The sequence below is a fragment of the Eucyclogobius newberryi genome, unplaced genomic scaffold (genome assembly GCF_026437365.1).
Source record: "Eucyclogobius newberryi isolate DKJ021-1_F unplaced genomic scaffold, fEucNew1.0.hap1 SCAF_4, whole genome shotgun sequence".
NCBI classification, from domain to species: Eukaryota; Metazoa; Chordata; class Actinopteri; order Gobiiformes; family Gobiidae; genus Eucyclogobius; species Eucyclogobius newberryi.
The window spans coordinates 39089401-39113855 of NW_027316056.1; the positions used below are offsets into that span (position 1 = coordinate 39089401).

General features: G+C 46.8%; 1 protein-coding gene across 1 annotated transcript; it reads right to left on the minus strand.

Moving 5' to 3' along the window:
• Window positions 1-283: 283 nt before the first annotated feature.
• Window positions 284-13534, minus strand: LOC140378041 (butyrophilin subfamily 3 member A3-like). The gene is made up of 8 exons (XM_072463671.1): window positions 13520-13534; window positions 12355-12678; window positions 12056-12295; window positions 10058-10397; window positions 2602-2713; window positions 2452-2480; window positions 1318-1343; window positions 284-1243 (listed from the first exon to the last, which is right to left on the minus strand). The coding sequence occupies exons 2-8, from the start codon at window positions 12653-12655 to the stop codon at window positions 606-608; spliced, it is 1686 nt and encodes a 561-aa protein (XP_072319772.1). The 5' UTR covers window positions 12656-12678; window positions 13520-13534; the 3' UTR covers window positions 284-605.
• Between the last annotated feature and the right edge of the window lie 10921 nt (window positions 13535-24455).

Sequence of the window (24455 nt, forward strand, 5' to 3'; positions counted from 1 at the left end):
ATTAATTACTATTATTATCATTATGACTTTATGTGAACAGGGGCAGTGCACATTAATCAACATTTCTGTAAACGTATTAGTATTAGCTGTAGTTTAGCTCGTTTCCAACTGTCGTCGCAAGAAAAGTGTAAAATGCCAGTAATAAACAAAACTTACATTTACATTATATACAGTACAAAGATTATACACAGTACAAACATTATACACAGTACAAACATTACATACAGTACAAACATTATACACAGTACAAACATTATACACAGTACAAACATTATATACAGTACAGTACTTTACTGTTTTGGTAAGAAGTGAGTTATTCATATGTTGTTTTTCCTGGTCACACTATATCCAGCTTCATATGAGATTTCATGAGCAAAAACATTTTCGGTTTTAAAGATTGTCTTGGTGTTATTCTGCCTGAGCCAATCAGAACGCAGCATTCAGTTAACTGCTTTGTTCCATCTTTGTTCTGTTACAAAAGACACGTTTTCTTCTTGTTTCAGACCAACCTCTAAAAGAGCAGTTTGATTCAGGGAAGTTTAACAGCACCAGAACAAACGGGCAAGTTTAAGCAGGATTTCTAGATAGAAACTTATTTTTCCAAACTAATATAACATCATCTCCTCTTCCTCCCTCTCATCTACGTCCTCCTCCTCCTCTATGTCGTCCATCACAACAGGGCTTGGCTCAGTTTGACTGTCCACCACAGTCACAGAAGAACCAGGTGGAAGTCTAAACCCTGGAAACAGAGGCTCAGTGAAGACGGAGGAGTCGAAGGTGTAGAGGCGTAATGGTTTTCCTTTAGAGCCGATCTTATAGAAGGTCAAAGTCCTGGCTACTGTGTCCAGGTACACGCCCACTCTGCCGGAGGACACGCCCACATCCCCAGGGACCTCATCCACTTTTTTTTTAAAGTTGTTGTGAAGAGCAAAGTACAGTTCTCCATCGGTCCACAGACTCCAGGACTGATCGTTCTGTCCAAACACACTCTCCTCTCCTTCTCCTTTTCGTCTGATTCCTTTGTAACTCACTGTTATACAAACCCACTTCCCTTTCCACTGCACCTCCCAGTAACAGCGCCCCCTCAGGCCAGTGGAGCTCAGGACCTGAGTCCAGTCTGTGAATCTGTCCTCATGATCTTCATACTCCTGCTTCTCCTTCACGTGGGTCACTGTCCGATTGTCCTCAGACAGTTTGAGTTTTCTGTGAGTCGTGTTTGGATCTAGAGAAAACTCACGAGAATCTGAAACACAGACAAAACATCTTGATGTGAGAAGTACATTAATCTACAATGTGAATCTATCAAGTAAAACTCACACATTCTGGGATGAAAAGGAACCAGCCTGAAACACACAAGACGTAAAACAAATGCAAACATATATGAGTTTTCTGTCACAACTTCAGCCAGGCTTTTGTTATTTTTTCATTGGTCAATCCCCTTCAGTGCCACTACAACCAATCAGAAAGCTTGGAGTGTTCAGCATCAGCCAGCCAATCAGAGGGCAGACTCTGCCACTCTCTCCTGCTCTGCACTAATTGCTGATTTCATTCACCCGGCCTGCCCCATCTCAGTATATGTACCGGTCCATTTCCCTCAGTTCTTTGCCCGACTGTCTAGTGTGTTTTTCTAACTTCCAGCACCTGTAAAGCCTCGTACAGACCGCGGCGGCCGAATCGCGCCCGACGCAGAATTTGAGCGTGTTTACATTTGAAAGACAAACGCCACGGACGCGCATTCTCGACGCCCTGGACTCATGTCCGTAGAATACACTCAGCAGCAGACGTGCGTCCGAGTCGTCCTGCACATGCTCAGTGGAGGAGTTGTGCTGTGTGGCTTTTCTCGTGGTGTAAATGGAGTTTAATGTTGGACCATGGCTTTGGTTTATTAACTTTACAAAGTCCAAACGGAGGCGATGGGCCCCGGGGCCCCTCTGGGACCCGCATGTACTTCAGAGCTGAGCAGAGTTGGGTCTTTTTCCGGGTCGTGCAGCACGTCATCTCTGATTGTCTGCTGTGGCACATCTGCTGCAGAAAGCTGAACATATCGCGCCGGCTGCTTTGGACGCCTCGGGCGCCTCTAACGTGCGCCCAAAACGTCGAGCGTATGAAAACGCGCCACAAAAATGAAGAAATTGCGCCGCGGGAAACGCACGACGTGCTCGATGTGCGTTTATGTAGACTTTGAATGTAAACTGGATGCTTCGGCCGCCTGTTTGTGTGCCCTTCTGCCCTTCTGCCCTTCTGAACCTTCTCTTTTGCCTGTTCCTACTGGCTTTGTTTGCTACGCGAGTTACTACTTTGTTTGACTTCTGCTGGTAATTAAAGCCTATTTCTACACCTGAACTGTTTCCTGTGTCGTGCTATTGGGTTCTGGCCTGCCATTTTGTGACACCTCAGTTTTCCATAGTGAAGTTAGACTAAGAAGTTTGATGTAAAACTTTGGTCACTTACGGTTCAGCTTCAGCTTCAAGTGAATCAGACTGAAAAACAAAGATTTCATCTGTAAATGTTTTTAATGGACTCTAGAACATCCAGGTCACTCAGTCAAATTTAAATAATCATTGACGTTTTCCTTGTATTGACATGAAGAGTTTTTTTTACCTTTTTACCCTTTATGTTTTTCCACACCATAAAAATAGTGATGGAGATGAGACAGAGGAGGACGACCCCCACCACAGAGCCAACAATCACAGGTATATTTGGACCTGCATTTGAAAAGACAAATGAGAAAATAAGTCAGACTGGTTGTTCTAGTTTCCGTGGCAGACGACAGCGACTGGTCACAGTCTTCACATGTGGAAACGTGAAGCTGATTCTGTGTCGTTCACTTCAATCCAACGCTTTCTCTTCACACTGCAGACGCTGCACAGACCTGACGCGTGAATACACCTTTAGGTTGTAGGTTTTGTCAGAGTAAAAGCTGTCTCACATCTTCAGGAAGATTTTAGCTGCATAAAACTGTAATAGGGAAAAAAATCCCGCGCACTGTCTTAGTTGCAAATGAAAATGTATTAGTAAAGAGGCAACGTTTCGGCAACTGGGCCTTCGTCAAGCAAGATCTGCATAAAACTGAAACGCAAATTCCCCATGTTTAGTCCTGACTCTGGCACCAGCAGGAGGCCGGTCCATGTTTAGTCCTGACTCTGGCACCAGCAGGAGGCCGGTCCATGTTTAGTCCTGACTCTGGCACCAGCAGGAGGCCGGTCCATGTTTAGTCCTGACTCTGGCACCAGCAGGAGGCCGGTCCATGTTTAGTCCTGACTCTGGCACCAGCAGGAGGCCGGTCCATGTTTAGTCCTGACTCTGGCACCAGCAGGAGGCCGGTCAGTGTTTTGTCCTGACTCTGGGCACCAGCAGGAGGCCGGTCCATGTTTTGTCCTGACTCTGGGCACCAGCAGGAGGCCGGTCCATGTTTAGTCCTGACTCTGGCATCAGCAGGAGGCCGGTCCATGTTTAGTCCTGACTCTGGCACCAGCAGGAGGCCGGTCCATGTTTAGTCCTGACTCTGGCACCAGCAGGAGGCCGGTCCATGTTTAGTCTTGACTCTGGCACCAGCAGGAGGTCGGTCCATGTTTAGTCCTGACTCTGGCACCAGCAGGAGGCCGGTCCATGTTTAGTCCTGACTCTGGCACCAGCAGGAGGCCGGTCCATGTTTAGTCTTGACTCTGGCACCAGCAGGAGGTCGGTCCATGTTTAGTCCTGACTCTGGCACCAGCAGGAGGCCGGTCCATGTTTAGTCCTGACTCTGGCACCAGCAGGAGGCCGGTCCATGTTTTGTCCTGACTCTGGGCACCAGCAGGAGGCCGGTCCATGTTTAGTCCTGACTCTGGCATCAGCAGGAGGCCGGTCCATGTTTAGTCCTGACTCTGGCACCAGCAGGAGGCCGGTCCATGTTTAGTCCTGACTCTGGCACCAGCAGGAGGCCGGTCCATGTTTAGTCTTGACTCTGGCACCAGCAGGAGGTCGGTCCATGTTTAGTCCTGACTCTGGCACCAGCAGGAGGCCGGTCCATGTTTAGTCCTGACTCTGGCATCAGCAGGAGGCCGGTCCATGTTTAGTCCTGACTCTGGCACCAGCAGGAGGCCGGTCCATGTTTAGTCCTGACTCTGGCACCAGCAGGAGGCCGGTCCATGTTTAGTCCTGACTCTGGCACCAGCAGGAGGCCGGTCCATGTTTAGTCCTGACTCTGGCACCAGCAGGAGGCCGGTCCATGTTTAGTCCTGACTCTGGCACCAGCAGGAGGCCGGTCCATGTTTAGTCCTGACTCTGGCACCAGCAGGAGGCCGGTCCATGTTTAGTCCTGACTCTGGCACCAGCAGGAGGCCGGTCCATGTTTAGTCCTGACTCTGGCACCAGCAGGAGGCCGGTCCATGTTTAGTCTTGACTCTGGCACCAGCAGGAGGTCGGTCCATGTTTAGTCCTGACTCTGGCACCAGCAGGAGGACGGTCCATGTTTAGTCCTGACTCTGGCATCAGCAGGAGGCCGGTCCATGTTTAGTCCTGACTCTGGCACCAGCAGGAGGCCGGTCCATGTTTAGTCCTGACTCTGGCACCAGCAGGAGGCCGGTCCATGTTTAGTCCTGACTCTGGCACCAGCAGGAGGCCGGTCCATGTTTAGTCCTGACTCTGGCACCAGCAGGAGGCCGGTCCATGTTTAGTCCTGACTCTGGCACCAGCAGGAGGCCGGTCCATGTTTAGTCCTGACTCTGGCACCAGCAGGAGGCCGGTCCATGTTTAGTCCTGACTCTGGCACCAGCAGGAGGCCGGTCCATGTTTAGTCCTGACTCTGGCACCAGCAGGAGACCGGTCCATGTTTAGTCCTGACTCTGGCACCAGCAGGAGGCCGGTCCATGTTTAGTCCTGACTCTGGCACCAGCAGGAGACCGGTCCATGTTTAGTCCTGACTCTGGCACCAGCAGGAGGCCGGTCCATGTTTAGTCCTGACTCTGGCACCAGCAGGAGGCCGGTCCATGTTTAGTCCTGACTCTGGCACCAGCAGGAGGCCGGTCCATGTTTAGTCCTGACTCTGGCACCAGCAGGAGGCCGGTCCATGTTTAGTCCTGACTCTGGCACCAGCAGGAGGCCGGTCCATGTTTAGTCCTAACTCTGGCACCAGCAGGAGGCCGGTCCATGTTTAGTCCTGACTCTGGCACCAGCAGGAGGCTGGTCCATGTTTAGTACTAACTCTGGCACCAGCAGGAGGCAGGTCCATGTTTAGTCCTGACTCTGGCACCAGCAGGAGGCCGGTCCATGTTTAGTCCTGACTCTGGCACCAGCAGGAGGCCGGTCCATGTTTAGTCCTGACTCTGGCACCAGCAGGAGGCCGGTCCATGTTTAGTCCTGACTCTGGCACCAGCAGGAGGCCGGTCCATGTTTAGTCCTAACTCTGGCACCAGCAGGAGGCTGGTCCATGTTTAGTCCTAACTCTGGCACCAGCAGGAGGCTGGTCCATGTTTAGTACTAACTCTGGCACCAGCAGGAGGCTGGTCCATGTTTAGTACTAACTCTGGCACCAGCAGGAGGCTGGTCCATGTTTAGTCCTGACTCTGGCACCAGCAGGAGGCCGGTCCATGTTTAGTCCTGACTCTGGCACCAGCAGGAGGCCGGTCCATGTTTAGTCCTGACTCTGGCACCAGCAGGAGGCCGGTCCCTGACCGGCACTAACCTGTTCGAGATGTACTTTGGTGCTTGGCCATGGAGAGACTTGTGCACAAGCAGAGCTGCTTTAAAGTCTCTTCTCTGAGCCACAGGGGCCAGTGCAGAGACCTGAGAACAGGACTAATGTGATGGTACTTCCTGGTTCTAGTCAGGACCCTAGCAGCACCGTTCTGGGTGCACTGCAGCTGTTTTACAGCTTGTTTGGAGAGGCCAGTGAGCGGCCGTTACATGTCAAATACACTGTAGGACTTAAGCAGGACTACAGTTAAAGCATCGTAGGACTACAGGATCTTTTCTTGTTTTTTTATTAGAGTAAAAATCCCCACAAAGAAATCAGCTCAAAGTTTCAGTTCAGTTTGAAAAGTCTTCCATGCTGTGGTAGCAGCATAACAGAACACTAACAAACAATGATAAAGGTGAAACTGGGGCATATTTATTCTCTCTGCGAAAGAGCATAAATAAGGAGTACAAATTAAAGTTGATCGAAGATCAAATCATCAGTGTCAAAGTGGCACTTTAGACTAATCAAGTTGGGCTGCAGCTATCGATTATTTTAGTAATTGAGTAATCTATAGATTCTTTCTTCTATTAAACAAGTAATCAGTTAATTTTTTGCATTATTTTTTAAAAATACATGCTATAGTTCATAGTAATAAACAAATAACAAATTACACATTTTATTATTAATTTCACGTAAATTTGTCCCCAAAATGGCAACATTTCACTTCAGTCCAAACTGTTCTGTTTGTATATAAAGAATATATATAAAGGACTAATTAACTTGTCAGAATGAATTAATTTGTGTTTATGCCACATAACTTAAAATAAGAAACTTGTTTGTAAAACTTTATGTTGAGACCAGTGATCCTGCTGTTTTGAGGGGTAACGCTGCATTTTGTCATTTTGCAGCATTCCGTACAGCATTCCGTGCTGTTTCCATGGATGTATTGGCTAGTTCAAAGCACAACAGAGAGAGCGGCATAGTTTAAACTTGCGAGTGTGACTGGGAAGCAGAGTTTGTTGTGTGAATGAGCACAGAGGATCGATAGTATGAAACAGAAAGTCAGCTATGACGGGGCGAAAACACGGAGGCTAAAGTGAACAGCACACGGAGCTAATGCAGCAAAATGATTTCAGAGTTACAGCTCAAAACACCATGCAGAATGCCAACAAAAACACAGGAAATGTAGTTCTAATAGAATCTGCTCCACCCAATTTTAAGTTTTGAATCTGAAAGAAGTGAAAACAAAAAAGGGGGTGGAGTCTGTGCCATCTTTAGAGATGAAATTATTACCCGCAGGTTGTCTTTTGGGGTGTTTTCATCATTTGAGTATGTATCCTTTAAAATGGAGCTAAAACAGTCTCCATCCATTCTCTTCATTGTTTTATACAAGCCTCTCCAGCACTGCCAAAGTTTTATTGATGATTTTACTGAGATGTTTCAGTCGTATGCACAGACTTTGATGGTTTAGTCATTACAGGTGATTTCAATGTGCATGTCGATAATATTTGTGACAGAAACGCTAAAGAGCTTGATGCTGTCCTTGAAACCTTCAGTGGCAGAGATGCACTGTTTATGGAAAGGCCGTGGCTGGAGAGCCGCGGCGCGGTCAAATGGCCGCGCAATTTCAGGGACCGCTGCATTTCCCTTATAGCCCGTTATAGCCTCATGGCTAACCCTAACCCTAACGCTAACCCTAACCTTAACCCGGCGCGGTCTAAAACGGCGCTAAAACGCGGTCAAATAGCGCAGCCGGCACAAAAATAACATGGCAGTTTCGGCCGTGCGCCGCGGCTCTGTAGACACTCCCTTATGGAAATGATAAACTTTGAAAATGTCTCTTGTTCTAATGTAAATGATTTGTCTCTGTTACATCTAGTGTTTTGAATGTTCTGGACACCATTGTCCCTAAGAAGGCTAAAATGGTTAAAAATAAGCAGAAGGCACCGTGGAGAAATGATGATTGGGTCAGGGCACAGAAAAGGGAGTGCCGCAGGGCCGAACGGAAATGGCTTAAAGGTGCCATAACATGCTTTTTTTCACGTTTCGTAGTCTATCCTAAGTGTATAATTGATAATAATAAGGGTTGTGCAACACCCTTAACATAATAGTTAAGAAATATCACCCATACCTTGGACCCCCTCACCAACCCGGAAATGCAGACGGCTTGGTTTGATATTCGCCCCCACCCTTGCGAAGAACGATCTGGCTCCCCCGCCCAACCCGTGACGTAGTCTCAGCGAGAGCGTGTGTCCCCCGCCCACCCCTGACTATACGACCCCTCTCCACAGTGTAGAAATAACGCACATAACATAAAGTATACATTGTGTACTCGATGTGTAACACATTAGGTCATGATACGTCACTCGTCATGTAAATAAAATCATTATACATGTTCTGGAAATTTGCGTGAGTCGCACATGTAGCTTTAGTGTACTTACAGCTCTCGGTTCTCCATCGTCTTCTTTTATGGAGGGAATAGCGCCAGTTTATGTAGAACTAGGAAAAGGTATTTCTCTGAAATAATTGGAAGCTGCAGTAACAACTGGCGTGTCCTGTTGCCACAGTAACAGATGAACAAACCCTCCAGCTCAGCTGCCGTTAGAACTCATTTCCACATCCAAGTGTAATGAGTTTGCATTATTCTTTAATGACAAAGTTCAGGGCATTAAAAATGCTAAAAATCCCACAGTGCAAAAAATAAACCTAAAACCACGTAGACACTGAAGGCCCGTAAAGACCGTGGCGGCCGAAGCGTCCAGTTTACATTCAAAGTCTATGTAAACGCACGTCGAGCACATCCTGCGTTTTCCAAGGCCCGATTTTCTCGTTTTTGCGGCGCGATTGGTGCGTTTTCGTACGCTCTCGGTGCTTTGAGCGCGCGTATGAGGCGCCCGAGGCGTCCAAAGCGGCTGGCGCGACATGTTCTGCTTTGTTTATCTTTCTGCAGCAAATGCGTCGCAGCAACCAATCAGAGATGACGTGCTAAGCACGACCCGGAAAAAGACCCAAAACAAACCCCGCAAGATAAAAAAAAAAGGTGTCTACAAAGCCGCGGCGCGGGTCAGGTTTAGGGTTCGGGTTCCGCGCCGCGGCTCTGCGGCCACAGCCTAAAAGAAAATCCTTAAAACGCAGCTCTTTGAGCAAATAATGATATTGACTAAACTCTGCTCAGCTCTCAGTATATGTGGGTCCCAGAGGGGCCCCGGAGCCCATCGCCTCCGCTTTTGGACTTTGTAAAGTTAATTAACCAAAGCCCTGGTCCTTTTTAAACTCCATTTACACCACGAGAAAAGCATCACAGCACAACTCCTCCACTGAGCATGTGCGTCACTCGGACGCACGTCTGCTGCTGAGTGTATTTTACGGACATGAGTCCGGGGCGTCGAGAATGCGCGTCCGGGGCGTTTGTCTTTCAAATGTACACGCGCCCAATTTCTGCGTCGGGCGCAATTCGGCTGCCGCGGTCTGTACGACCCTTTAGAGCTAACTCACTTTGCACCCGTAACTGACAAAACTATCCATGAGATCATCAACAGTCTGAGTTCATCTACATGCTGCCTCCATGTGTTACCCACCAGATTTCTAAAGTCTGTGCTGAAAAGTTTGTTAGCACCACTCACTCACATAGTTAACATGTTGCTTCAATCTGGAACATTCCCAATGTCTTTGAAAACTGCGGTCATAAAGTCTCTCCTAAAGAAGAGCAGTCTTGATGCCGCAGTACTGAGTCATGACCGGCCCATCTCTAATCTGACATTTTGGGGCAAAGTCCTTGAAAAGGTTGTTTACAACAGCTCATGGATTTCCTCTTAATAAACAACTCATTTGATGTTTTTCAGTCAGGTTTTAGACCTCATCACACTGAGACTGCTGTTTCAGTCCAAGGGTCAGTACTGGGACCCCTTCTGTTCAACCTCTACATGCTGCCATTAGGTCAGCTGATACGCAGTGAAAATGTGTCCTATCACAATGATGCAGACGAGTCAGATCTATGTTTCACTGTCGGCAGGTGAATATGGACCAGTGGATTCACTCTGTCACTGCATCCAACAGATCAGTGTGTGGAGCACTGAGGACACGCTCCAGCAGCACAGTAGTGCAGGGGAGGGGCTGCTGCCGCAAAGGACTGTGGGACTCAATAGTTCTAGCAATTAAAAAGCTATATCTATCAGAAATTAATAACGATAAATTAGAAATGTTTTGTGGTCCGGATTCAAACGTAAAACGTTGACACCCCCGCTGTAGATCATTGTATTGTCTTGGATTGACAGATTACCTCACAAATAAAGTTCAAGCTGTTTCTGCTGGTGGCTACTCAGAAAAAACAGTTTGAGTTTTCGTTTTGAGTGTGTGTAATCCTTTAATATTTGTTCATTCTAATGTGACTTCACAAACCCCAGAGGACTGGTGCGGCCCTGGATCTCACGAAAAGAATCATTAGTTGCAGTTGTGCTGGACTCACCTCTGAGCTCTGTCCTGGAGAAGTGTGTGTGTGAGTCAGTGTGCAGCTCACACAGATACACACCCTCCTGCTCTGGGCCCAGCTCCTGCAGACTCAGACCACCCCACACTGAGACACCTTTCACAAACTTCCTCCAGGGGGCAGCATAGACCACATCTGCACCGCTCTGAGTCACAATGGGCTGAATGTAGTTGAATGTCCACACCAGCCTCTTCACTGGAGACACGGAGGTCGTGCAGGGGATTGTGACGTGTCTAGACATCTCGATTGGAGCTGAAAACACAAATACAGCTGTAGGATTTATCACAATAAGATATGGCCTCAGTCAGCAGAGTTTTGAGGGTCAGTGGAAAGATTTCTGTCTTTGATTCCAGATCAAATGATCCGTCTTGTGCATCACACAATGATGTGTCAAATAGAATCTACTCGATCACCATGTGCAGACGACCATGACAGTCCTGGACACATCAGCCTGACGTCCATGAGCGTAAAGCTCTCTTTGTATAGTTTCAGATTACATCATAGCATTTATTGGCTTATAATATTTTATAAAGATGGGACGGATTTTTTCACGCAGCAGAAAAGCTGTCTTCAGGGCAGAGTTGGGGCTAACGCATTAGAGAACTCAAATTACTTTTAACAAGGAGTTAAAGGAGTAACAAGGAGCGTACTAGTACTAGTACTCCTCAAGTGACTTTAGCGTTAGGTTTGGTCACGTCTCATCTCGTCAGCACAATCCCAGAGCTCGTGTTGAGCATGTGAACTGCAGCTAGTGACTGGGAGTTTTGACCTCAGGAGAAATACACTTTCAGAAGGACGTTTTTTTAACTCCTTCTCCTTCGTTATAACCACAATTTTGTGCTAAAACAAGTGCTTTTGTTGTTGTGCGTCGCTGCTCATGTTGTTCACGTGTTTATTGTATGACATTGTATTGTGCTAATCTCTCAACTTAAAGAGAAATAAAGCTCAGTTGCATTCACTTTGCTTGTTAATTTGATATTTTGATGATTCTGTTACTGTGTTCAGTAACGCAAAGGGATTGTCAGCAGAAGAAATAATATGTCTTACGAGCGATGCTGATATTGACATAACCTGTTAGTTTAATGTGAAGTGGAGCAGAGACTGCTGCCACCGACATTAGACTTCAGTGAGTTTCAAACTTTTATCACGAGTGATTTCCACTGTGTAACGCTGTTATGTTTGTGCTTAGTGAGCTTTAATAGTTCAGTTTTAGGGGCTTGTTGACTGTCCAGTCCGATAGAGGCTGATGTGAGGCTGTGTCTCTTGTTCCACTGACACTGAAGTGAATCTGAGTGTTAAAACTTTTACCCCCGATGTCTTTGCCCACAACCACAATTGACAAAACAGAAGATGGTGACCTCAGATCTGGAGATTTGACTGTTTATTAGCTCCACTGGTGCATTGCATTGTGTTTTCTGTTGCAGCCAGACGTGACGTCATCACAATCGCTCGTAACGCGTCAGGTTTAGTGTAAGAGTGTGTCTTTACTCACAGACACAAGCTGTAAAGTTTGAGGAGAAAACGAGCGCAGAGGAAGAGAACGTTCTGTCTCCTCTTCTGCTTCTTTAGGGAAACTCTTGTTTCTCACAAACTCACGAATAAATAACCTGCTCAAACCAACGCCTTTCCTCTCCTCACACTGTGTCTCATTTGAGTCATCTGAAGGTCAAACACACAAGAGTTGTGCTAAAGCATAAAGAGCTGCACACTGGACCAAGAGGCAGGTCCGAAGACTTGCCTCATGGTCCAATGTGCGCTGAGAAAGTGTATCTTAACCTTGACCTTGACCTTTTGTCATGGATAGTTTTTCATCGGTTTGTTTGGTTAAACAGTTGGTCAAAAAAATACAGAGGAAACTGTTATTGTGATACTGGGCTAAAAAGAAATGGCAGAGAGAACAGGACCCTCACAGTGCAGACTGTAGGTGGCGCTCTTCCAGCTGTGGCGTGTGCTGATGTTACAGGTGTACTGCTGCAGAGGGTCAAAGGTGAGCGAGCTGCTGACGGAGTAGAGCTGGTTCTGTGTTTCCTGCACCAGCGTTTGGGGCCTGGCATCAGGAGTCCAGCTCACATTGGGCTGAGGGTAGATGTCCTCAGAGCGACAGACCAGAAGGCCTTCTCTCTGCTCCATGGTCAGGGCCGTCACAGGAGCTGCAGACACAGGAGCACCTCAGTGACCTCTACATTTATGTTCACAGACGTTTTCTTACCTTTCACTCTCAGCTCAATCCACTGCCTCGACCTATGGTCCGTTGTGATGGCTTGACACAGATACTTCCCCTGGTCCTGGACTCTCACCTCAGTCAGACTCAGAGAGGCATTTCCTCTGGACATCTCCTCAGGAGACAGAGCTGTGCGCCCCCTAAAGGCTGCGTCCTGCTGGACTAAACCAGGTGGGTAACAATGAACCAAATAATCTACTTCTTCTAACCCTAATTCTCTGGTTTTGAGCCACTGGATTATTAAGTCATCACCAGGTGTAAAGCTGCAGGGCAGGACACAGGTCTCCATGACGACACAGGTCACAGGAACCACTGAGGAGAGACAATAATACAGTTCAAAGTGGAAATAAATAATAGATTGCAGGTGAAACACTTTCATATTCACAGAGACCTCTTCTCTGACATGTTCACATTTAGCTGTGTTTATGACTGAAGGGACTTAGGCCCTATCGGCCAATCAGAACACTTTATTTTTATAGTATACATCTGTGGTCTGGTCTTAGCCTCACCTGTGGTCTGGTTTTAGACTCACCTGTGGTCTGGTCTTAGACTCACCTGTGGTCTGGACTTAGACTCACCTTTGGTCTGGACTTAGACTCACCTGTGGTCTGGACTTAGACTCACCTGTGGTCTGGACTTAGACTCACCTGTGGTCTGGACTTAGACTCACCTGTGGTCTGGTCTTAGACTCACCTGTGGTTTGGTCTTAGACTCACCTGTGGTCTGGTCATAGACTCACCTGTGGTTTGGTCTTAGGCTCACCTGTGGTCTGGTCTTAGACTCACCTGTGGTCTGGTCTTAGACTCACCTGTGGTCTGGTCTTAGACTCACCTGTGGTTTGGTCTTAGACTCACCTGTGGTCTGGTCTTAGACTCACCTTTGGTCTGGACTTAGACTCACCTGTGGTCTGGACTTAGACTCACCTGTGGTCTGGACTTAGACTCACCTGTGGTCTGGTCTTAGACTCACCTGTGGTTTGGTCTTAGGCTCACCTGTGGTCTGGTCTTAGACTCACCTGTGGTTTGGTCTTAGACTCACCTGTGGTCTGGTCTTAGACCCACCTGTGGTCTGGTCTTAGACTCACCTGTGGTCTGGTCTTAGACTCACCTGTGGTTTGGTCTTAGACTCACCTGTGGTCTGGTCTTAGACTCACCTGTGGTCTGGTCTTGGCCTCACCTGTGGTATGGTCTTGGCCTCACCTGTGGTCTGGTCTTGGCCTCACCTGTGGTCTGGCCTTAGACTCACCTGTAGTCTGGTCTTGGCCTCACCTGTGGTCTGGTCTTAGACTCACCTGTGGTCTGGCCTTAGACTCACCTGTGGTCTGGTCTTGGCCTCACCTGTGGTCTGGTCTTAGACTCACCTGTGGTATGGTCTTAGAATCACCTGTGGTCTGGTCTTAGACTCACCTGTGGTCTGGTCTTAGACCCCCCTGTGGTCTGGTCTTGGCCTCACCTGTGGTCTGGTCTTAGACTCACCTGTGGTCTGGTCTTGGCCTCACCTGTGGTCTGGTCTTAGACTCACCTGTGGTCTGGTCTTGGCCTCACCTGTGGTCTGGTCTTAGACTCATCTGTGGTTTGGTCTTGGCCTCACCTGTGGTCTGGTCTTAGACTCACCTGTGGTCTGGTCTTGGCCTCACCTGTGGTCTGGTCTTAGACTCACCTGTGGTCTGGTCGTGGCCTCACCTGTGGTCTGGTCTTAGACTCACCTGTGGTCTGGTCTTAGACTCACCTGTGGTCTGGTTTTAGACTCACCTGTGGTCTGGTCGTGGCCTCACCTGTGGTCTGGTCTTAGTCTCACCTGTGGTCTGGTCTTAGACTCACCTGTGGTCTGGTCTTAGACTCACCTGTGGTCTGGTCTTAGACTCACCTGTGGTCTGGTCTTAGACTCACCTGTGGTCTGGTCTTAGACTCACCTGTGGTCTGGTCTTAGACTCACCTGTGGTCTGGTCTTGGCCTCACCTGTGGTCTGGTCTTAGACTCACCTGTGGTCTGGTCTTAGACTCACCTGTGGTCTGGTCTTAGACTCACCTGTGGTCTGGTCTTAGACTCACCTGTGGTCTGGTCTTGACCTCCTGCAGAGCTCCACAGCAGCAGCAGAAACATCCACAGCTTCATCTGAAACATGGAACAGAACAAACTTGTTCATGTGTTTCACTTCAGAAGCTTCATTCAAACGTCATGAACAGTGATTGGGACGATTCACTCAAACATGAAACTAGAACAAGGCTCTCAAGTTACTCTGGGGAAAAAACAGACTTAGAACCTCCACAAACTCAACCCCCGATCTGTCTCTGAAGAGTGAATATAAAATACAATTAAACATTTACGTAAACATCAAAGAAACAAAATCATGCCATATTTATATTAAAATAATAGTCCAGAGTCAATTTTGTCCATTTCTAAATTAAGTCCGAAAGTCATTTGTTTGATGATGTTTTTTTTTTTTTTTCTTTCTTTCATTCCAACCACCAATAGTATGTTCCAAAAGTATCAATGTATTGCGTCCATGGCAGGAGTTTTGAGGCCCAAATACATGGTTCTAAATTTGAGTGTGATGGCAGTGTCAAAAACAGTCGAAATACATTGAACATTTCCAGTTTGTTTTGATAATTCTGGGGTTTTGAATGGGATTTGAGGTGTTTTTTCTTGCCATAAATCTTGAAATTGTTTTATTCCACTCATCAAACAGTCAGTTTGGGAGGGAAATCGGCAGAGCCTGGAACAGATGGAGAAATTAGGGCAAAACATTCATTTATATAGTTTCAATCCTTTGACTTAGACTTAAGTATAAAATAAGAGTACATTTTTCAATATCTTTTTTATAATAGCAAAGAGAGGGGTATAATTGTCTTCAAAATTGTTGATTGGTCTTCATGGAGGACCACACCTACCTGGCAATTTTATACTCCACCTGTTGTAAATAATGACTTTATTATTTTATGCTAAACAGGGAGAAACAGAGACGATGATTGGGATCAAGTATAACAGTGTAGGGTATTATACTAGTACAAGTACTGTAAGGTTATGAATGTCCACCCACTTGTAAAGGGGGCGGGGCATTCAGGTTTGATATTGATTAAAGAATTGTTCAAGAATTCAAACATGACACACTGCCTAAATGTGGGTAAGTTTGAATCGTATTTTTAAGAGTAGAATGGGGCACCAGCCGGATAATCGGCAATTTAACAACTCTATAATCAGATATCTAAATTAATTAATTAATTAGAAATTAATTTGCTCGTTGATCTAAAGGTTTGAGAACGTAACCGTGACATTGACCCCTTTTCTGGAAATGAAGGAATACTTAACCAAATGTGGGTTATGAAGATTTAATGACCAAAGAATTAAACAGATAAATATGAATCGGGAATATGCAAATGAGTCGATAACAGATGGAAAACACTAGACATGATGGTTCTAGATCTATCTAGGTGTGTGCAAGAGTTAAGTCTAAGATGAAATTCAGCCAGCCTGTGAGGTGCATTCATACGAACGGAACCAGAAGCTGTGATCCTGAGGAGACGGGCCTGCGTGGAGTCCAAGGGCCTGCTTGGGGTCCAAGGGCCTGCGTGGGGTCCAAGGGCCTGCGTGGGGTCCAAGGGCCTGCTCTGGAGTTCGGCTCTGACGTTGTCTGGCCAAAGAAGGACTGGATCGGTTCTGCGATCTGCGTTCTCCTTGGCTCTGAGGCGTTCTCCTTGGCTCTGAGGCGTTCTCCTTGGCTCTGAGGCGTTCTCCTTGGCTCTGAGGCGTTCCCGAATGAAAAGGCCGTCGGGTGCTCCACAGATGGCTGTGGACTTGAAAAAGTTGCAAAAGGTCCTTGCTTGATTTTGCTTGATGCAGCATCAATCACGTTTTAAAAAACGGGCACAGGTTTCTTAGTTCCGGGAGGGAACATTAGCTTCTCTTGGAAAAGTCTTTGTCCCGTAGCGTAGCATCGCTCACGCTAACTAGGCCCGAGGCCTGCTCCCAAGGCCTCATGGACCTTGCTGGTGGGACCCTGGATGGAGGGTCGAGCTTCGAAAGAAACTCGGATGGAACTCGCTCTGGAGCTCGGATGGTACTGGTCTGTAACTCTCTGCTCTTTCCTTTTGTCTTTCCCCGCGGGGGTTTTGGCGCCGTGGCTTCAGCCAATCAGCATGCACGCTGGGGTCAGCGCTGATAAGGAGACGAGATCTGGCTTTAGGCCACAAGAGTTACACAAAAGGTAAAATTGTCCACAAAACAAGTTATGAAACAGTTAAAATGACATGATAAACACGATATCACAATATGTACATGTAAAGTAATCTGGTGGACACATTTTTGCAATCTGATGATTGTCTATTAAAACCACTAAAACCGCATAGTCTTTCAGCGTTTTAGCGTTTGTCTTGGAGAGATTGTTACTCTCTGTGATCCAAAAGGAGTCATTTGATGAAAAGTTATTTTCAAAGTTCAGAGCGTCTCTGTTGTCACTATTACATCCTCTTCCTTCTGAGGGGCGTAAAACTCCACACGGGCAGTAGATAACACCTAGCCTGCATTCCTGTCACCATGGCAACAGGGGTAGGACATCTGCATATCCTACAACAGAATGATACAGTACATAAAACAACTGCTTTATGAAGGTGTGACGAGCCTGTGATGGTAAAACTGGTACTTCCAGTGGCATATTTCTTTATAGAGTCACTAACAGGTGAGGAACGCCTTCATCGCCTGCACAGTATCAGGGCGATGGCTCTTTATGGCGTTTCTCCAGGCTCACGGCTCTGGAGCAGACCTCTCCTCATCCTGACAATAACTCTTTTTTCCATGTAGGGTTAGATGTCTGCCACATGATTAAGCTGTTCTAAAATATACTTGCTGAAAGAGGAACACTGAAGACCTCAACAGGAAAGATCAAGTGGAAGCATCTTGTAGAGCTGAACGAGGGAAAAAGAAGGACTGACACTAGAAGTTGAAGATGGTGCATATAAAGTGGGAGAGACAGAAGATGAAGGTGGAACAACTGCTTCATGAAGGTGTGATGAGCCTGTGATGGGAAAACTGGTACTTCCAGTGGCATGTTTCCCTAACAGTTGAAGAACGTGCCAAAGGAACGCCTTTTTAAAATATGTTTACATTTCTGTTTTCCGACACATGCTCTTCTGAGGCTCGTTCACGAGGGTTGCGTGCGCGGTCAGTGAGCGTACACCCTTCACCGTGATGTCAAAGAAATTATTTTTAAGGATTTTTAAAAGGGTTTTAGAAACGGTTAAAGAGTGATATTCCTTCTATTTTATTTTTTGACGAAAAATAATTAAGCACTTTTGCTAAATTTACAGGCCAAACTCTTTAATGGTCCGGCCGTGAGGCTGCAGTACCACGCAGTGGCCACTACTCAATTCAGCTCGCGGGCAGAGTGCGCGTGCCTTATCCAGATCATATAATAGGTCCACGGGCTCGACACGCGACAGAACCTGTGAGACAATGCAAAACTCGCCAGTCTCCCTCAGGTCAGCGACAAGTGGAAGTTGTGCACGAGAAAACCTTGCGCTCGTGCATGTTGGCGTGCATGTTGACGTGCATGTTCAAGTGCATGTTGACGTGCATGTTGATGTGCATGTTCAAGTGCATGTTGACGTGCATGTTGATGTGCATGTGACGTGATCCTTGCCGCCCACACAGCAGCCAATCAGAGAATTTCTTTGACACAGCAATGAGCTACAGGACCAGGCAAAAACAGACGGAAAAATACTCACATTTGTCCAATTTTCATAGTTTGTATTTCACAAAAATATTGGAATCTGAATCTGAAAGAAAGTGACTGCCTTCTGCCCCTGATCAGCTTTTTTTTTTCTATGAAGACAAAACCCCTTGTGACAATTCATCCACGCCACTTTTCATACTTGAAATGCATTGAAATATGACTCTTAAAACCTCACATTTCCCCCTGATTCACGATCTGCAGCAGAGCATGTGAAGCTGTCACTGCAGGTCATCGCTGTGACCCATTTTAAACCTGCTGTGATGATTGTTGCTGTCGTTTGTCGAGCCCATCACACTTCACTTCATAATTAACATTACACTTCACATTCACACTTCACATTCACACTTCACTTACCACTGAAAGTCCCCAGACGCTGTAGTTTGTAGAAAAGGTGTTATAGGTGAATATTCGCACGGATCCGTTGAGGCTGTGTCTTCCTCTTCTCTTTCTGTCTGAATACTTTCACTTTGGCCTGTGGGTTAGAGCAGAGGAGAAGGTGTGGCAGGTTGGACCTGATCCAAGTGTTTTGTCTCTGGAAGAACAACAAACTCCATGTATAGATTCTGTGTCATGTTTGAGGCAAAGTGAGAACGACGTTGTGTCTTAAAACCTAGTTTTACTGCAAAGAATGTGAACTTCTGACTTCACATTCAAAGTTAAACCTGGAGCTTTGCGTTCACGTGACGTCACGAGCTGAGACGAGTCAGAGTTCTGTGGAAGGATCAGGATTAATGTTGAACTGTCAAACTTGTTGACCAGGTTTATGGTGCATACGTGGAATTACTGGATCTATCCACATGAAACAAAAACTGGCACAGCGTCCAACTTCTGTCAGCATAAATAAATAAAAGTTAAATTCATTTTCGCCTCAGAAAGTGGGGCCATTATTCAAAATAAATCTGAAATATGACAACGTCTGATAACAGACCAAAACAACTCAAGAAACATTTAGTTTGTACCTGAAATTGACCCCGTCTCACTCCAGATCTGTGTCTCTGAGTTCTTCACATGAATCAATCTGAAAAGTCTCTTGCTGAAAGCCGCTGCGATGTTAAAAAAGCAGCAGTAGCAGAAAAAATTGAATTGTGTTAAATCCAGAGTGTTGTGTTAAATTCAGAAAAGCACAGTCTCTTTCTCCTCCACAAATGTACAAAGTGCCGTTGATTACACATTTTTGGAACAAAATTAGTCTGTACTTCTCCTAAATTAGCCCAAAGCTCACATTTTAGAGGACATAATGGCTAAAGTTATCTCTGCTTGATCAACAATGTGAACCTTTCTAGTGTTACTGTTGGATTAGCAAGTGAGACAACAACAAACGTTATAAGAACTGCATTTACCAAATTACAAATAGCTAAAAACCAGGGTAACAGTTTAGCAGTCTTCTGGGGTGTAAAAAGACCACTTCCTGTTCGCTCTATCACCTAGTTCACTTACAGAGCCAACAGGTCTGCAGACTTCCATCTCTGATGGACATGTACGTCTCCAGGACTCACCTGACCCTTCTCAACCTGGACATGGACTAGTGAGCCATTCCCCTCAGGCTACGGTCCATCCGGACCAGAACCTCTCACCACAAGAACAGTTTCTTTCCCGCTGCCATTGGATTCATGAAAATGTCATAGTTCCTTATGTAAATACCTCTCATCTGTTTTGCACGGCCAATGTGGCACTATTGTTCTGATCCTGTTGTTATTTTCTTTGTAAATTACTCATATTCTACACATTTTATTTTGCATACTCTCATTTTATTTTAGCACATTTAGCACAGTATTCTTTTTACACGGATTATTATTTTCATATGTTCTATGTTGCACCTTGATGTCGAAAAAAAAAAAATAAAATTGTGTATTGTTCACCAAAAATGGCAATAAAAATGATTCTGATTCTGATTTTTATTCTAAAAAGCAAAAGCATAGAAAGAGCTAAAAGAGGGTGAATTAGAAAGAGCTTCACAGGCAGATGCAAGACAAAGGACACGTTTTGTTCCTCAAGACATTTTTTAACATGGCTCTTTTGCAGAATCAAACAAAATAATATGTAAAGACAGGACTGGATTCCTCCAGACGTATTGTCACATCACAGGCAGTGCTGAAGATGATTCAGATCTAAATGATTTGATCCTCCTTTTACGTGTGAAGACTACAAATGCTGATGGTAGAAATATTGCTGTAGCTACTGATGTGGGGTTCATGAATTCTCCCACATATTCTCTATTTTCCCAAGTTCATATTATGTCAGGGGCCCTGACATAATATATATATATAATATAATATCATATATAAATGATGAAATGAGTTAATCCCCTGACTCAGGGGATTAACTCATTACTCAATCATCAATCACAGCCTGGATACACTGAATACTCAATTTAGCGCAGCATTGTTCTGGTCTGATTTTCCGAAGAGAAGCTTCTGCTTAATGGTTTGTCGCTAAAATGTATATGGTTAAAAGATAAATTTGCATTCATGACGGCTGTTAATAACGCTGCCTTCCATGAAAAGATTTTTTTTCAAAGTCACAGTTGCCCCCACAGTGACGCTTGATTACTGTAAAGCATTATAATAAACAAATGCCAAATGTGCAATTGATAGGATGGCATTAACCTGTCACCATCCGCCTATTTCGCCCTGTGCACAATGGTTGGACATACCCAAATGGCATTGCTTATTAAAATATGATCTTATGTTCCACATGCAAGTGTGATACATCATTAAAAAGCTTAGGCCTTCTAGTTTCTGCAGATGTGCATATGAACACTGTCAGGGCTTCAGCTTAACCCTAACCCTAACTTACACTACAGAAGCCCAAACATAAACAAAACATCATTTTTTTTAGTCTCGCCTGAATATTGTAAATTTGTAAAGGTCCTAAGCAAGACATACTTCATTGTTTGCATATGCTGTTCACTGTACATGCTGTTTATCTTGTTGACAACAACTACGTAAAGTTTCAGATCTCTAGGAATAGGCATTTTTGTGCTGTTGACCTTTTTGTATCAAAAAGTATATTCGGAAGTGATCCAAATATGTGCCAACTGTGCCATTTTTTTTTGCGGAGGCTGTAAAAAACAAACCCGTGGACAGAAACGTGGATGGTCACATTCTGTAGCTAACAGTCTGAAGAAAAGATTGATGCCAAACACATCTTATAAGTCAAACAAGTAATTTGTTATGGACGGAGAAATGCGCCTTGTGTGAATATTTTCACTGAAGAAAACTTTGTTTACTTGACAATATCTCGAAATCGGACAACTTCAGGAAGTGGATATTGTTTTTCTATGGTTTCTTATGGACCGACTGAGTAAAAGAATGTACAGAATAAACGCAGATTCGTCCGTCATAAACAGCAAACAGGTAGGACATCCATCCATCCATCCATTTTCTGCCGCTTTATCCGGGGCCGGGTCGCGGGGGCAGCAGTCTGAGCAGGGACTCCCAGACTTCCTTCTCCCCAGACACTTCCTCCAACTTCTCCAGGGGGATCCCGAGGCGTTCCCAGGCCAGCCGGGAGACATAGTCTCTCTAGCGTGTCCTGGGTCTTCCCTGGGGCCTCTTCCCGGTGGGACATGTCTGAAACACCTCCCGAGGGAGGCGCCCAGGAAACATCCGGAACAGATGGCCACCTCAGCTGGCTCCTCTTGACGTGAAGGAGCAGCGGCTCTACTCCGAGCTCCCCCCGTGTGGCCGAGCTCCTCACCTTATCTCTAAGGGAGCGCCCAGCCACACGGCGGAGGAAACTCATTTTGACCGCTTGTATCCGCGATCTTGTTCTTTCGGTCACTACCCAAAGCTCATGACCATAGGTGAGGGTAGGAACGTAGACCGACCGGTAAATAGAGAGCTTTGCCTTTCGGCTCAGCTCCTTCTTTACCACAACGGTCCGATGCAGCGACTGCATCACTGCAGCCGCTGCACCGATCCGCCTGTCGATCTCACACTCCATCCTTCCCTCACTCGTGGGGACCCTGAGATACTTGAAGGCAAGGACTCCCCACCCACCTGAAGAGGGCAAGCCACCTTTTTCCGGTCGAGAACCATGGCCTCGGATTTGGAGGTGCTGATTCTCATCCTAGCCGCTTCACACTCGGCTGCAAACCGTCCAAGTGCATGTTGCAGGTCCGGGTTTGATGGAGCCATCAGGACAACATCGTCTGCAAACAGCAGAAATGGAATCCTGTGGTCCCCAAACCGGACACCCTCCGACCCCTGACTGCGCCTATAAATTCTGTCCATAATATGAACAGAACCGGTGACTAAGGGCAGCCCTGGCGTAGTCCAACATTCACTGGGAAACGGTCTGACTTACTGCCGGCAATGAACACAGCTCCTGCTCCGGTCATACAGGGAGCGGACAGCCCTGAGCAAAGGGCCCCGGACCCCGTACTACCGGAGCACCGCCCAAAGGACACCCGAGGAACACGGTCGAAAGCCTTCTCCAGATCCACAAAGCACATGTGGACTGGTTGGGCAAACTCCCATGAACCCTCGAGCACCCGATGGAGGGTATAGAGCTGGTCCAGTGTTCCACGACCAGGACGAAAACCACTCTGCTCCTCCTGAATCCGAGGTTCGACTATCGGTCGGATTCTCCTCTCCAGTACCTTGGAATAGACCTTACCCGGGAGGCTGAGGAGTGTGATCCCTCTGTAGTTGGAACACACCCTCCGGTCCCCCTTCTTCAACAGAGGAAGAACCACCCCGGTCTGCCAGTCCAGAGGCACGGTCCCCGATGCGATGTTGCAGAGACGTGTCAACCAAGGCAGTCCTACAACATCCAGATACTTTAGGTACTCAGGGCGGATCTCATCCACCCCCGGAGCCCTGCCACCAAGGAGTTTGCGAACAACCTCAGTGACTTCAGCTTGGGTGATGGATGAGCCAGCCTCTGAGTCCCCGGTCTCTACTTCCTCTTCGGAAGACGTGACTGAGGGATTAAGGAGATCCTCAAAGTATTCCTTCCACCGTCCGACGACATCCCCAGTCGAGGTCAGCAGGCCTCCACCCGCACCGTAAACGGTGTTGGTGAGGCACTGCTTCCCCTTCCTGAGGCGCCGGGCGGTTTGCCAGAATTTCTTTGGTGCCGACCGATAGTCCTCCTCCATGGCCTCCCCGAACTCCTCCCAGGCCCGGGTTTTTGCCTCTGCGACAGGACGAGCCGCGGCTCGCCTGGCCTGCCGATACCTGTCGATGACCTCCGGAGACCCACAAGCCAGAGTGGCCTGATAGGCCTCCTTCTTCAGTCTGACGGCATCCCTTACTTCCGGTGTCCACCACCGGGTTCGGGGGTTGCCGCTACGACAGGCACCGGAGATCTTGCGACCACAGCTCCGAGCAGCCGCATCAACAATGGAGGCGGAGAACATGGTCCACTCGGACTCAATGTCCCCAGCCTCCCCCGGGACATGGGAGAAGCTCTCCCGGAGGTGCGAGTTGAATACCCTACTGACAGAGGGCTCCACAAGACGTTCCCAACAGACCCTCACAATGCGCTTGGGTCTGCCAAGTCTGTCCGGCTTCCTCCTCCGCCAGTGGATCCAACTCACCACCAGGTGGTGATCGGTTGACAACTCTGCCCCTCTCTTCACCCGAGTGTCCAAGACACGCGGCCGGAGGTCAGATGACACGACAACAAAGTCGATCATTGACCTCCGGCCTAGGGTGTCCTGGTGCCACGTGCACTGATGGACACCCTTGTGCTTGAACATGGTGTTCGTTATGGACAAACCGTGGCTAGCACAGAAGTCCAATAACTGAACACCACTCGGGTTCAGATCGGGGAAGCCGTTCTTCCCGATCACCCCTCCCCAGGTGTCACTGTCATTGCCCACGTGGGCGTTGAAGTCCCCCAGTAGAACAACCGAGTCCCCGGTCGGTGCACTCAGGTAGGACATGCGTTTGTAAAAGTTGAGACTTTCTCACAAACTATTGGCAATTGCTTATTGGGGCATATTATTCAATGTAAATCAATGACATATTTGTTTTGTTGAGAAAATAACCTTTAAAATTATGTATAACTTGCTGGTATTGACCACGGAAATAAAAGTGATGATGTAAGAGAACTTTTGTTATTTGGAAACTGCGCGCCGGCGCACAGGTGGATGGTAACAGGTAAACATTTCCAGCAGGAACACAAGTTTGTAATCAGGATAACCTCTACATTGGGAAAATTCCTACATTTGTAATAAGGATTCATTGACATCAACGGTTACACAGAAAGCTTTACACAGATTCCTTTTTATTTTCAACAATTTGACACAGAATTCATTGCTCAGTACATTAACGGTAAGTCCTTCCCAGCTAAACCTTGTCAGCTACTTTTTAGTAGAAAACAATATGTGCATGATTACTATCAGCTGTACT